This window comes from Carettochelys insculpta, chromosome 26 (assembly GCF_033958435.1).
Source record: "Carettochelys insculpta isolate YL-2023 chromosome 26, ASM3395843v1, whole genome shotgun sequence".
Classification (NCBI taxonomy): Eukaryota; Metazoa; Chordata; order Testudines; family Carettochelyidae; genus Carettochelys; species Carettochelys insculpta.
The window spans coordinates 10,381,113-10,395,588 of record NC_134162.1 but is presented as its reverse complement, the minus strand read 5'-3'; the positions used below and the strand labels follow the sequence as shown (position 1 = coordinate 10,395,588).

General features: G+C 48.8%; 1 protein-coding gene across 3 annotated transcripts in view; it reads right to left on the bottom strand.

The window, feature by feature from the left end:
• Positions 1–1,695: 1,695 nt before the first annotated feature.
• TMCC2 (transmembrane and coiled-coil domain family 2) overlaps positions 1,696–14,476 on the bottom strand; it is a 73,311-nt gene continuing 60,530 nt past the window's right edge. For all 3 annotated transcript variants that reach the window (XM_074977472.1, XM_074977473.1, XM_074977474.1), the window contains 3 exons: positions 8,131–9,065; positions 5,597–5,732; positions 1,696–2,941 (listed from right to left, as the gene is read on the bottom strand). In XM_074977472.1, the coding sequence (XP_074833573.1) occupies positions 2,630–2,941; positions 5,597–5,732; positions 8,131–9,065 (1,383 nt within the window). In that variant the 3' untranslated portion in view covers positions 1,696–2,629. The remainder of the gene's footprint in view (positions 2,942–5,596; positions 5,733–8,130; positions 9,066–14,476) is intronic.

Genomic DNA, 14,476 nt, shown 5'->3' with positions numbered 1-14,476 from the left:
TGTTAGCAAGTACATAAAGTTGAGCACCTTGCCAGGTGTTGTCTTGAAGCAGGCTATTTTCCTGATTCTGGGTTATAAGTTGTAGCCTTTTGAAATTACCAGTGTATTAAGATTTCTGTCCCTTGGGCCTTAGACTAACAAACCTGATGTGAATACATATATTAGCTTGCCACTTCCAGCAGAATCCTAGCATCCTTGGATTTCTGATAAAACCAGGAATGTTAACTCCAGGTAAGTCCTTACAAAAATACAAAATAGATAGATTTACAAGAGAAAGATTGGGGCTTATGCCCTCTGGCCCCAGTCTGAATAAGACAGCTTGTCGTTCATTTCACAACAGCTTTTAGAACAGGGTTCTCTACGGTAGACAGCTGATCATTTTGAAAAGCAGTCCTCAGCATCCAACTCCAAAGCCAAACAGGGTGAGGTATTATTGCAGAGGTGCCCTCTCCCTCTGCCAGATTCTAGCTCCAGCTCCTAACCAGGGTTCATCTAATCAGGTCCATTGATGTGCAGAATAAATTTTATGTGCACTGAGGCACATGCAGACATGCACCACCATTAGAAACACATGCTGCCGGCTGTGAGCACTTGGGTGACATTTGAATATCTCCTGGGTGGCTGCCCAAGAACTCAACTGAAGGGAACTCTGGTCCTAGCCAAGAGTACTTGAGTCAAATGGACACTGGAGGTTCCTGGATGCAGGTCTAGGTGCTGGTATAAGCAGTAGCAATGCAGGAGCCTAGCTCATGTGCCCTCCCCATGTGTCACCCTCCATAACTGGCACATGAAAAGGCAGAAGGAGGTTTTGAGCTTTTTAACGGGCGTTTGCAAGCCTCTTACAGGAAGGATTGCTGTGTCAAGGGAAGCAACCTGTCAGCTATGGAACTCCTGGTGTCTGATTCTCCACCCCATTACATTGTGTGCTGCCCTTTGCATTGCTACTGCACCACAGCAGAATGGGGCTGGTTCACACCTGTTTTGCACAAATGTGACTGCATAATGTAGAAGGAATTGGGCCCAGTTCTTCTTCCTCCCACTCTATCCAACCTCTGGTCACTCATTCTTTATCCTGTGCTGACTCTGGCAAAGTTGCAAGGATCATATATGGACAAAGATCTGGACTGGCACATGCAAGTATGTCTTATAAGCCGTGTTTCTTCCATATGGTTCACAACAACCCTTTAGGTGACCTTTGTATCATACAAATGTGATCCTTGCACTGCTGCCAATAGGAGCAGTAGCCTACAAAATGCTGAAGTCAATGAAGTTACACCAGGAATGAATTTTCTGGTTAGATCATTACATGCCAAACTCACAGCCCATCTCCAGTACTCAGCTGAACAACAAAGAGAGGCTGAACAAGCCTCTACACCCATTTGGAGTCAAAGCCTAAGAAACAAGGGGTGAGAGGACAAAGGTAGTTTTCCTTTCATGGACGGACAGAGGTGACTGGCTGCTCAGCCTCTACGACTATCCTTCCTTGCAAGGACTCAATCCTGCACTCCATGCACACGACACAACCCTTGAATTCTGCAGTATATCACAAGCATTTGTAGAAGTGCCAGCTGTGTCAGGAAAGCAGAAATGAGCCACTGAAATCATTGGAACTGCTTGCAACAGAAGAGGACATAGATACACACTCATAGATGAACTCATTCAAGTAACTTTCAAGACAACATGCTCTTTTTTAGAGACATGGAGGCTGTGAAAACAGCTGTTTTACTCAGTTTGATTCACAAATGGGACTTCAAAATAAATTAAAATGCAGGCACAACACTGCGTAGATTGTACAGTTCATGGGCATGATGTTGGAAGGTCCGTGTATCCCTGAAGAAATCAAACAAAAGCCAAAGGAGAGAAAAAACAAGCCAATGTATTTCATCAGCGTTAGAAGTATGTGTTTTCTGATCGGAACCAGAACAGGTGTCCACCAGCCACAAACCAACCATCAGCTGAGTAAAGGAAGCCGTCAGAACAATAAAACAACCCCAGTTCTCCATTCGGCCATTTCATAACAATGGGAGTGAAGGGTGTGTGGTTTGGAGAAGCTGGTGTGATGTGAACATTCTGCTTCTTCAAATACGCAAGCTCTCCCGGGAGCAGAAACATTAGGTTATTCGCCTTGAGCGCCACTCCTTCCTTTGGCTGTTGATTTCTTTATTGCATTCCAGGCATGAGCTTCCTGCCAGCCTTGTCTTTGGGGGTGGTGGTGGGGGAACCTTCTTTATCTAGAGACAGTTTCCCAGTGGCTGGGTTTAAAGGCAAACTCTGATCTGGATCCAAAACTTTCAAATTTCAGGCCCGGTGGTGGCTGGGATGTGAAGAGAGCCTCACTCCCAGAGACTAACAGTAGTTTCAGGCTTCTTTCAAACTCTCCTTTGCTCTCCCCATCCTCATGTCCCAGGATTTCCTGGAGGAGTGAACAATCCTGGCTCAACAGCTCATGCTCCTGGCTGCAAGGAGGAGGTGGGATGTGAAAATGGATGGGTGCCAGAGTAGGAAACCAGATTGAACCAAATGAATGAAGACATATCACAGAAGGCTCCAGTTCCCTGATCCTTCCATCCCCATTTCCTCAGTAGGAAAACAGAATTCTGCCCCAGGGCACTGGCAGCTGGCCAGGGAATCAGCTGGGGAGCAACACATGCTCCAGGAAGTAGGTGATGGAGTCCCAGTGCTTCCAGAGGAAGAAGAGGAAGAGGAGCAGCAGGGCTGTGCTGAGGATACGCATGCGGGTCTTCATGAGGGGCGTGATGAAGTTGGCGATGGTGGAGACGAAGACGAGCAGCACAGCCATGAGGGCCAGGATGACGTTGATAAACTTGCCCAGCAGGGCTCGGGCATTGGCGTTCTCCACCCCTTCCAGCTGCACCACTTGCTGCTGCTGCTGCTGGAGCTCCAGCTTGGTGACACGGGTGAGACACGACTCCACTGCTTCCTGCAGAGGTACATGTAAGCCAGCGTTAGTTGGGCCATTGGGTGAGAGGGACACCACTGCATAGCCCCCACATCTGGGCCTCACGTTTTAGGAGAGATGTAGAGAAATTGGAGAAGGTCCAGAGAAGAGCAACTAAAATGACGACAGGTCTAGAAAATAGGCCCAATGAGAGAGAATTAAAAGAACTGGGTCTGTTTAGTTTGGAAAAGAGAGGGCTGACAGGGGACATGATCACAGCTTTTAAGTACCTAAAAGGGTGTTACAAGGAGGAGGGAGGAAAATTATTTTCCCTAGCCTCTGAAAGTTGGATAAGAAGCAATGGACTTAAATTGCAGCAAGCAAGGCTTAGATTGGCTATTAAGAAAAACTTCCTGTCGGGGTGGTTAATTATTGGGATAAATTGCTTTGTGTGGTGGTAGAATCTCCATCACTGGCAATATGTAAAACAGGATGGATAAATATCTACCAGGGATGATTTAGCTGGTGTGTGGTCTTGCCACGAGGGCAGGGGACTGGACTTGATGACCTCTTGAGATCCCTTCCAGTTCTATTGTTCCATGATTCTATGTGGCAGATGGCACTGTCTTGTGGTTAGACACAGGCCTCCTGGGTTCTGTGCCTCTCTCCCTGAGGGAGGGGAAGCTGGTGGGTTAGAGCAGAGGCTGAGGAGCCAGGTTGCCTGGGTTCTGAACTCAACACAGGGAGAGCACAGCTCCTTGTTTTTGTTGCTGTCCATGACATGGTGGGACAAGATGCTGTGTGCCTCTGTGTACCCATCTGGAATGGAGGAATGTTATTTGCCTACCTCTGGTAGGCTGTCAGACTCAATTAACATTCTCAAAGTGCTTTGAGAGCTGCTGCTGATGGTGCAAAGATCTATCACAATGCACAGTTGGATGATTATCCAAAGTTCTGATGTTTCAGCCTCATGCCACTGAAAGCATCACCCTGAAGAGCCCTAAAGTGAAGGTGCATGAGTCAGAAAACCATGAGCATGATGGCAAGAGTCCATTTTGGGACCCTGGCTGATGTGACTCTGTGCACTGGGCAAAATACTCCTTTCTAAAAACCTTCCTCACCTGCATCCGTGTGAACCTGCTAATTCTAAGTGTTAGAGCAAGAAGGAGGCTCTAGTATGTACAATGTAGTAGGGAGAGTAGATGTATCTAAAGGCATGTGGGTGGAGTGCATGTAAGGAAAGCTCAGAGCTCTTCCATTGCTTTGCAGGATAGCAAGTTATTGGTTTGTTCTCAATGTATTTGCTTGCATGATGTATGTCCTATTTTATCCAAACCTGAGCATCAAATAGTTCCACTGAAAAGTTCCTAGAATAACCACGTGGGGGCAGAAATGTCTCCTGCAGACTGTGCTGAACAGCTACAGTCAAAACCACTCCCTGGGGGCCTCTGACCCAGGGGCTGCATATTATTGACACAGGAAAGGTGACACTGCAAAGGGCAGTATGATGAGAGAGTCCTAATCAAGCATTTCTGGTAAGTACCTACATGAGTAGGTGCAGTACAAAAACCTTGATGGAATACTCTAACAAAGCCACAGATTTCAATGGCCTACCTGATGCTGTCTGTGAGACCACAGCAGCTCTTGTTTCAGAGGTGCTCCAGAGAGCAGCTGCAGCAGAGTGCCCATGAAAACTGGGCTCAAGTTGGGAGCAGCAGAGTCTCCCATGGATTTCTAAAGGGAATGTTGTACATGAGACATGGGGTTGATGGAGCAGTCAAGTGGCACTTTAAAGACTAGCAAAATAGTTTCTTAGGTGAGCTTTTGTGGGACAGACCCACTTCTTCAGACCACAGCCAGACCAGATGGTCTGAAGAAGTGGGTCTGTCCCACGAAAGCTCACTTAATAAACTATTTTGCTAGTCTTTAAAGTGCCACTTGACTGCTTTTTGTTTTGACGAGACACGGGGTGTAACTATCCCATTCTCCTTGGCAATGGTGAGCCTCAGCTGGGGTACTGAGTCCAGGTCTGGGTGCCAAGATTCAAGAAAGATTGGGAAAAACTGGAGGAGAGCAGCAAAAATGATCTCTGGTTTAGAAGGGTAGGGAACCTTTGAGTGGGGGGCCACTGATCTATCTATAGAAAAATCAGTCAGAGGCCATACAAATGAGACAACCCCCCTTCTTCCACAAAAGACCCCAACCCTCACTGATGTGGTCCCCTACTGAGACCCCGCACTGCCCTGGTGCTCCAGCCCCACGGTGGGGCATGGGGAGAGGAGACTGGGAGGACTAAGCTTCAGGGCTTCCCCCGTGCCAGATTAATTCTTTTGAGGTCCCAGGGTTAGACTGAGCCCTCTCAGCCTCTAGGGTGAGGGCAAACTGAGGGGTTTAGTGTGCAGCGGGCTGCCAGGGAGTGCCATAGGAATGGGGGTGAGCGTGGTGGTCGAGGTGGGAGGTGGGCTTGGAGTAGTCTGGGCAGGAGGAAGGATGGGGTGCCTGGGAGGGTGCAGCAGTGACCAGGGGCGGGGTGTCTGGCCAGGATGGAGGGTGCAAGAAAGGACTGAAGGTGGGAAGTCAGGAAGGCTGGGATGGTGCAGCAGCAGGTTGGAGGTGCTCCTTCCCTATCCCATTGCTAAAAGAAGTACCACTTCAGCTGAGTAAGGACAGCAGCATGGGCTTTCTGAGTTGACCTACCTGGATGTCCCTGGCTCTCTCATAAGACTGATAGGCCACCTTCTCCTCCATGCTGGCCAGCTCTTGCTTCAGGTTGGTCATTTCATTCTGGTGGAGCTCTGTCAGGTCGTTCAGCTGCTCTTCCAAGCGCTCATACCTGTGGGTGGGGAGAAAGTGTGAATGCTGGCCAGCCTGTTATCACCTGACTCATCTCTCCTTCAAATTCAGATTCTGTGAATGCCAGCTCCCTCCCACCCAGTCCAAACGTCACTGGCATCTCACATACAGAGGCGACTTGGATGGTGTGGAGGTGACTTTGGGTGACTGAGACATTCCACATCGGAATGGCTCCCCGGCACCTCAAACAGAGGCTCCAGGGTGGCCTAGAGTCACCAGACGGACAGTTCAAAGTATGCAGATTCCAAGCAGAGAATGATAACGTAAAACTTATTTAATCTCCCTTCTCTTCTGTCTCTAGGTGCCGGGTGTGTGCTGCAGTCCCCAGGGAACCAGCCTCATCTTTGGGAGCAGCAGCTTTGGATTCTCCAGCACTCCCTCTCCTGTGGATGGAACTCAAATGGCCTGAAGCCAGAGGTCAGTGGAACTTAAGGGTCTCTAGGGTGTGTAGCTATAAGCATCTCCTGTCCTCTCCGCTCTGAGACGAAATGAGTGGGACGGGGACCTTGTGTTTAATGGGTGGGGGAAGCAAACCATCTACACTCCCTTGTCCTCAGAACAGGCATAGCACAAGAAGGAGCAGTACCAGTGGAGCTGAGGGCCTTAACCCTGATTCCTAAGGGTGAGAGAGCCGATCAGCTGCCACTGCCAACTGTTCAGTGCTCGCACTGTCAACATGGCCATCCAAGTGCCCACCAGAGGGGCAGCTGCCACTTGAGCTGCCCTCCCACCTTCCTGCAGAGCCATAGGACGACAGCCTACAGAACCTGCATCCCTAGGCCGCATTCAAACCAGCAAGCTCAGCTAGATGGGAAAGGCCCTTTTGAGCCTTTACCACCCCAACAAAAGGGACTGGGAGCTGGGGGAGGAAGGAGGGCACGGGAGTTTCTCTGGCCACTTAGGACTCTCTCTGCATTTGGAAACAGGGTGTTTTTATTTCCATTTCCTCTCTTGCCGGCTGATCTATTTTGGGACACTTTTCCAGCTCCTGAGAAGCCACTTCAGAGAGCACGGCTGGGGAAGGAAAGGAACCCCAGTGAAGTCACAAGCCTGGCTGTCAGTGCACTCCCAGCTGAAGATGTATTTTTAAACAGTGTTTTAGTCAAAAATCTCTAAAGAGTGCCCAAGCCAGCCAATGCCTCCTTTGGAAGCTGGCCCTTGTTTCCCATTCCCAGACATGAGAGGTCTGGTCCTGCCTGTCTAGCAAGATGATGCATTTCCTCTTTCCCTGTTATAAATAGCAAATAGCCTTTTTTCCCCCCAGGCTGCTGGGCAGAGGGCAAGTGTCACAGGATCCCTTCTCAGCTCAGAGCTGCTGGTTCCTTGCTCTGATGGGAACCGGTCCCCAGGATTTCACTTCTCCTGGAGAACAGAAGGCTTGCTCACTGGAATGAGTACAGAGCCCTTCACTGGTAGATTTACCCTTGTGATTGGCTTGGTATTATATCTCATTCCCTAAGCCAGTGGGTCTCAGTCTTTTCTTGGTCTGTGACCAACTGCTCTGGCCCCAGAGCAAGTCTGGGAGGGGGGCACTGATCTTTGCCTTTGCAAGGGGCAGGGCCTAGGGCAGAAGGGGCGTGGCTGAAGCTAGGCAGCCCTGAGTGCAGTTCAGAGAGTGCCACGTCTGCCCCAAACAGTCCTCAGTGCTGCCCAACCACAGTGTGGTGCCTTGGCAACAATTTAAAGGACCTGGGGCTCCGGCTGCTGCTGCCACAGTAGTGGTGACAGCAGCTCGGAGCTCTGGGATCTTTTGTATCACCAGGCCCTGTCTGTGACCTACTAAGTGGCCAATAGACCAAGTTTACCCCATTATCCTCTGTAGCTGGCTTGTGGGTTTAAACACTAGTTCCTTCTGCTTAGCAAAACAAATGGGAATTTACATCCCCCTGAAAAGCCAAGTGTGTCCGTAACGGGCAATTTTTGCATCAAAGAAGCCTTCAAGAACTTGGCATCACAGTTGTGAATTGGTTACTTTCCATACCGGGAAGCTTGAAATGTGAATCTACTTTTGTACCCATTATCTTCATCTTCTGTGCATGCACATTTGTTGTTGAAGAGCACACCATGGTTTCTCATTGTAGGGTTGCTTTTGGGGGGCCCGGCTGCATAGATGGCTTTGTTACTGTAAAACTGCAAAAGTTCTCTAAAGCCGTGCACTCTTATTGCAGGGTTGCTCAGGTGCGCGGTGGCAGTGGGCACTGAAGGAGTTTGCTTTAAGTGAACAGCTCTGCACAACGAATTACAGAGAACGACCATATGAAATAAAAGTGCTATGAAGGGCCAACAGAGATGCAGGCATATGGGTGGGAGCCACATAGGGGCAGCGAGATGGCACCCAGGCACACCCCCACACACACCTGTGCTCAGGTGGTTCCTACCTGTACCGCTCCTCTTGCAAGCATTGTGTCATGTAGGTATAGTCCCTTTGCAGCTGTGCCTTGAGATCCTCCATCGAGTCCTCCAGGTGTGACTGACTGTCCTTAATCTCCCGGAGCTCCTCCAGGATGGTGTCAAAGTTATTGTGGTGACTGTCTAAGGTATTGGACTTGGGGCTGCCCAATCCGCCAGGCCCTGCACCTGAGTTGCTGCCCCCTGCCGATCCCGAGGTGGCACTGGAACACTCATCGTCGCTGCCGTACTTGGGGCTGGACACCAGGGTGGCACTGCCACTCAGAGTCCTGGAGGCTTCCTCGGGGTGCCCGTCATCCAGCGTGTCCTTCAGGTGGGCAATGTTGTCGGCACTGCCAAACTTGTTACGGATCAGGCTGGCAAATTCTCGGGGCTTAGAGACCACTGCTGTGTGGGTGGCCTGCGACAAACCCGACAGGCTTCCCTTGACACCTTCTACCACCCCGCCTCCGAAGCCACTGATGCTGGACCGGACGTTGGCTCCCACATCCTTGAGGCCCTGGTGCATGTCCCTGAAGACATCCTTGGGCTGTCGCGAAAGCCCATTGTGTTCGATTTCCTTTAGCTTCTTGTGGTAGTGCTCCAGCTTTTTATGGAGCTGGGCGATAGTCTGAGCTGACTTCTGGTTCTTTTTCTCAAAGACCTGCTTGATGCGGGAGGCCTGCTGCTTGTCCGCATTGTTGGCCAGCTTCAGGTACTCAGCAACATTGTCGTCCCGAGCCTCCTGCTCAATCTTGATCTGCTCAGTGATCTTGAGGATCTTCTGGTGCAGGTGGTCGATAGCAGCTTTTGTCCGGTGTGGGTCTGGGGTGCCATCCGGGACGTCCAAGCAGATGTTGCCATCAGAGTCGCCGTGGCTGGTGTTGGAAGGCAAGCTAAGGGTGCTCACGTCCCCTTTGTCCAGCTGGGAGTAAAAAGAAAGTAGAAATCTAAACAGTGGAGTTTTAAAACAATATACACAGGGAATGGGAGTATGCTCAGACATAGCAATGGACAAACAGAGGCAGAGAGAATCATACAAGATTACGTTTGCAAGAGACCTCTGCAAGGCATCTAATCCAACTCCCTGTTCAAAGCAGGACCAATCTCGACTAAAACATTCCAGCCAGGGCTTTCTCAATCCCAGACTTAAAACCTCTAGGGACGGAGATGCTACCACTTTTCTAGGTAGCACATTCCAGGGCCTCATCACCTCCTACTGAAATAGATTCTCGCTGTAGTGAATAGTTTTTTCCTAATATCCAATCTAGACCTCCCCCACTGCAACTTGAGCCATTGCTCTTTTTTCTGTCATCTGCCACCACTGAACAGCCTGGCTCCATCCTCTTTGGAATCCCCTTCAGGTAGTTCAAGACTGTTATCAAACCCCGCTTCATTTTTCTCTTAAGCAGACTAAATAAACCCAGTTACCTTAACTTCTCATAAGTCATTTGCCCTTTGCTGGACTCTCTCCAATTTTTCCACATCCTTTCTACAGGCATAGAGTAGTGGTGTGTTTGTACATACTTACTGTAAATCAAAAACACAAGTACTTGTGCAAAAAAAAACCAGATCTACTTTCAAGCTGCAGTCACTTCTGTGAGTGGTCTCACTGGTGTCAACTCCTAACTGGACACAGTTCCCCACATGTGGCCCCACCAGTGCCAAGCAGATGTGAATCATCAGAGACAAAAGTAGCTTGAATCCTGGTAGATGTTTCCCATCAGTAACTCCATTATTACCACCATATGTAGAAGACAGTAAGAAGATGCAGCAACAAAATTGTTGCACTGAATACCCTTAGAGCAGGTAGGCTATTCTTTGAGTAAGTTTCTGCTCTAAAATCACTGGCACAGGGGAGCTTGTCTCTGATCTTTTTCCCCTTGTTCAGTGCAAGGATACCATGCAAGATGTTTCGGTGTTTTGCTGGACATACAAATCCAAACTCTTTGGGGAAATAGGCCAGCTAACTGGGGTGCAGGGAAGGGGCAATTTAAGTCATCACTAGAGCGCTGCATGTGGTGCTCTGGTTGGCTCTCAGGCTCTGTGGGCGGAGGAGTGGGCACAGCGAGCTCTAGGGTGGCACTGGGGACCAGCTGCCCCAGCCACACCCCTTCCACCTAAGGCCCCACCATTTCCAGGAGCATGGAACTAGATCCGCCCTCGGCATCCCACCTTGCCCAGAGGCCCAGCAAGACTTAGTTCCCTTCTGAGGAAATATAGTTAGAAAGTTACAGGTTGAACCTTTCTCATCCAGCCTCTTTTAGGACATGAACGAGAGAATTTGCTGGACCATGGGAAGCATTACCAACACTTTTACTGCTTACTGAGCTCCCAGAAGACATTTACGGGTAAATTAGAGTTAAATAACAGCACAGAAAACAGAGCCAGGACTCATGGCTGGAAACAAATTTTATAGGACCACAAGAAACTTGGCCGTGCCCATGGACATCCAGCTAATGAAAATCACGCCAGACTATGGACATTGCTGGACCTGAGAGGTTCAACCTGTACAAGCGTGGAAGGACTTCAGGTTCTAATAGTTTTGAACTCAGGATTTATCTCATCTCATCACAGAGAAGTTACTTAGCAGAACAAAGCTGAGCACACAGCTGGGGAAAGGGCATTTTGCTCACTTTACAATTGTAGTCTTTAAGGTGCCACAGGACTGCTTGTTTGTGAAGCTACAGACTAACATGGCAACCCCTCTGGCTGTTCACTGAGTCAGTGTTCCCTCTGTAGCAATGGCCACTGTCAAAAGACAGGATACTCTGACCTAATATGACCATTCTCATGTTCTTAGCTGAAGCAGTACAAATTTGCATTTGTCACATTTGCTGAATCAGGCTGTGCGGGGAAGACCAGGAAGCTGAAACCAATGGTCAAAACAGGAGCATGTGCAGAGATTAAGGAACCAGATTGTATTTTGGCCTGTGGTTTTTATTTATTTTTTGTTCCTTTCAGGCTTTAGTTTCTAACAATGTAGATTAACTCTGGATTTCACAAACAGGAAAGAAACCCAAGAGTGACCTGGACTTACAAATGGGGAAGAAACTTCCTTCTAATGTTGCAATATCAGAAGGCCAAAGACACATTAACTGGCTGCCCCATCCCAGTGACACCTTCTGTAAGAGAATTCCAGAACACATTACAAACATTCTCACCCCCCATGTACTCCTGGAAGGAAGGGAGCTCTTCAACTTATACTTTTATAGACAGACAACCTGAGGCACAAAGCGGGAAATGACTGGCCACACAGGCCATGAAAAAGTCACTGGTTGAACCAGGAATAGAAACCAGACCTTTCTTGTGTTTGAAAACCACAAATCTTCCAGTGGCTGAAGTCTTCTATGCAAATTGTTACACAAATTTAGGTGAAGCCTAAACAGTTCACTTCTTCCAATGAAGAGTTGGAAAGTGAAAGTGTTGGCAGGCATGGCTGGATTTCTAATTTCTATCCTGTTTTCAGGGAATGAATTTATAATGCAGTATAATGAGTATAATGACGCTATAAAGACAAGAGGGAGTCTATTCTTGGGCAGTGGCAGATTAACAGAGTGGCAAAAGGGGCAGTTGCCCCTGGGCACCCAGGTGTGACGTACCCCAAGCTCCATAACTCCACTTTGTTTAAACAATTCACTTGAATGGAAGAAAAGAGGAGTCATGTCATTTTTATTTTAAAATGAAGTGTAATTTTATTATGCATCTTGAATAGTAAATCTCAGTTTTTATAGCATAAATAATAGTGTTACATTATTTTTTAAATATGCTGTGTGGGGCCCTTGTGACTGTCATCTCAGGGCCCCACCTGTTCTTAATTTGCCCCTGGTCTTGGGTAGAACACCCACTGACATCAGTGGAAGTTCAGCAAGCAGAAGGGCTGGGAGGGGGCCCTCATCTTCCAGGAAGTGTCTGGTAAGTTCTCTGACCACCCTGGATGGCTGGAACCAGGGCTGGGGCCATGGCACAGCTGCTCAGCTGCTGTGGGAGGGCTGGGATCAGAGCCACGGCTGCCTGGGAGCCCATAGAGAACTAGGTCTCAGGACAAAGCTTCAGGCTGCCCAGGGAGGGTGGGTGCTGTGGCCCACCAGGAAGGATTGGGTCACCATCCGCTAGGATGGGAGACACTAAGGGGTCTGGGGATTGTCAGGGTTGGGGGCTGGGCTTGGCTGTGTGTGTGTGTGCATGAGGCCTCAGGTGGAAGGGTGGGGTTGGGACCTGCCTTCCCCAGCTGAGTATTTTACTCATGTCCCCAGGCTCTCCTTAGGACATTCGAAGGCCCTAAATGGTGCCAAGTTTAAGACGCCCCACGGCACTACCATAAAAAGTGCATAATTCTGACAAAAGAGAAATAAGTTTTGTATTTGCAGATCTACTAGTACACAGACAGGATGCACTAAAACGGAGGGTTTTTTGTATTTTAGAGAGCCCTCATCATGGGGCTCTGAGCGCTGTGTGTCTTGGCTCGTGCGGCAATCGGCTTCTGCCTGAGAAGCGATGATGTGCACTGCTTCACTGGATGTCCTTGCTCCCCAGGCTGCAGCCGTTCACCCCGGCAGTGACCAGCCAGGCCTTGACAGCTCCATGCACAAACCCTGATGGCCAGTGCTACTAGGTAAAGGTAACTGGGGCTTGTTACGGGACCTGCAGCTGGTAGAGACTCTTAGGGAACTCGGTGAGCTTTTCGAGACAGTGGTACAGGGAACACGTTAAGGGCCAGTCCATGCTGGGGCGAGCTGTAGCAGTGTAGTAGCTACGCCAGGGCTCATGCATTGTCAAATTCATGGCTTGCACTAGTGCAGATTACCATATATAACCCTGGTGCAGCGCCCCCAAACGGGACCTTTGCCCCCAGGACGGACAGACTTTACTTTGAGGATTGAGATGACCTTTGACTATATGTGGAAGTAAAAAGTTTCCCTAAGATCAGACATGCTGCTTCAGCCTGTGCTCCCATCCATGGGTGGGGGGAAGATTACGAGTGGATGGAGAGAAGGTGAAATGAGTGTCCCATTTTGGGGCTGTTATAAAGACCTCGGTTTCTGAAGAAACTTAGCTTCTGTGCCAGGCTTTGAGGATATACGGAGAGCCTGTCTCCCTGGCTGACAGGTTTTGCCAAGTGCTGGCACTCAGCCAGTAACAACATCATGCCATAATTGTTATATATGGTAATAGACTAAAAGCAAGAGAGTCTGAGTTACACACTGTTTGCAAAGAACTGAAAGTCACCCGCTGCAGTACACACCGGACGGAGTTTTACTGCTGCTTTTGAAAATTTCTAGGTGCAATCCTAGCCCCTGTGCATTCAGTGGGAGTTTTGCTGCCTACATCCCCGGGGCCAGGATTTCATTCTTTGCCTTTCTTTTTCACAATGAGCCTTTCCAAGTCCCAGTAGGCTGACCAGCTGTGTAACCCTTTCCAGCGTTCCCTGTATGCTGAACGCTTGGGAGGCTGCCTGGGAGAGATTCAGGTTCTGCTCAGCCAATCAGCAGAGCACCCACAGCCAGCAGCATGTTTTTCCATGGGTGGTGCACATGCCACAGTGCACATAACAAAATTCACTCTACTCATGGATGGAAAACATTGAAGGGGACACTGTCCCTTATTTGCATTCGGCTCAGATGACAAGACCTCAACCCAAGTGGGGGCCTTGTTGTGCTAGGTGTTGTACAGGCACAAAACAAGAAGCAGCTCTGCCCAACAAAACTATCAGGATTGTTACCTCATTTCACAGACAAGAGAACTGACACACAGGCAAGAGATTAAGTAACTAGAACAAAGACCCACATGGAGTCTGTGGCAGAGCCATGAATTAAAAGGAGGACTCTAGTCTAGTGCCTTAACCTCAAACCATTCTTCTGTGTCTCACTTTGCTCCCAGCCATCCTCCACCATATGCAGAATACACAGCTGTGCAGGGGATCCAAAAAATGTGGGACACCCTTGGGTCTTAATGTCCACCCATCTGTCTCTTCCTATGCCTGTTCTGGGGCTCTGCTTCCTCTGTAGAGGAGCTAATTAAATTAAAAGTGAAAAAGCCGGCCAGAGCTATTAGCTGAACCTGGGAAACAGCCATTCAAGTGGTAACGGGGGAAAAAACAAGCAGTCCTGTAGTACCTTAAAGAGTAACAATTTTATTTATTAGGTAATGAGCTTGCATGGGTAAGGCCCACTTCAGCAGACGAATCTTTGGTTTTTGTGAACTGCTTGTTTTTTTGGTGAAGCTACAGACTAACACAGCTACCCCTCTAAGACTATTTACCAAACAAGTGGTGGTAAAGCCATTGAACAGGTATTTGCCAGCCTCAGGCATATGCTGTCACTTTCTGAATTTATG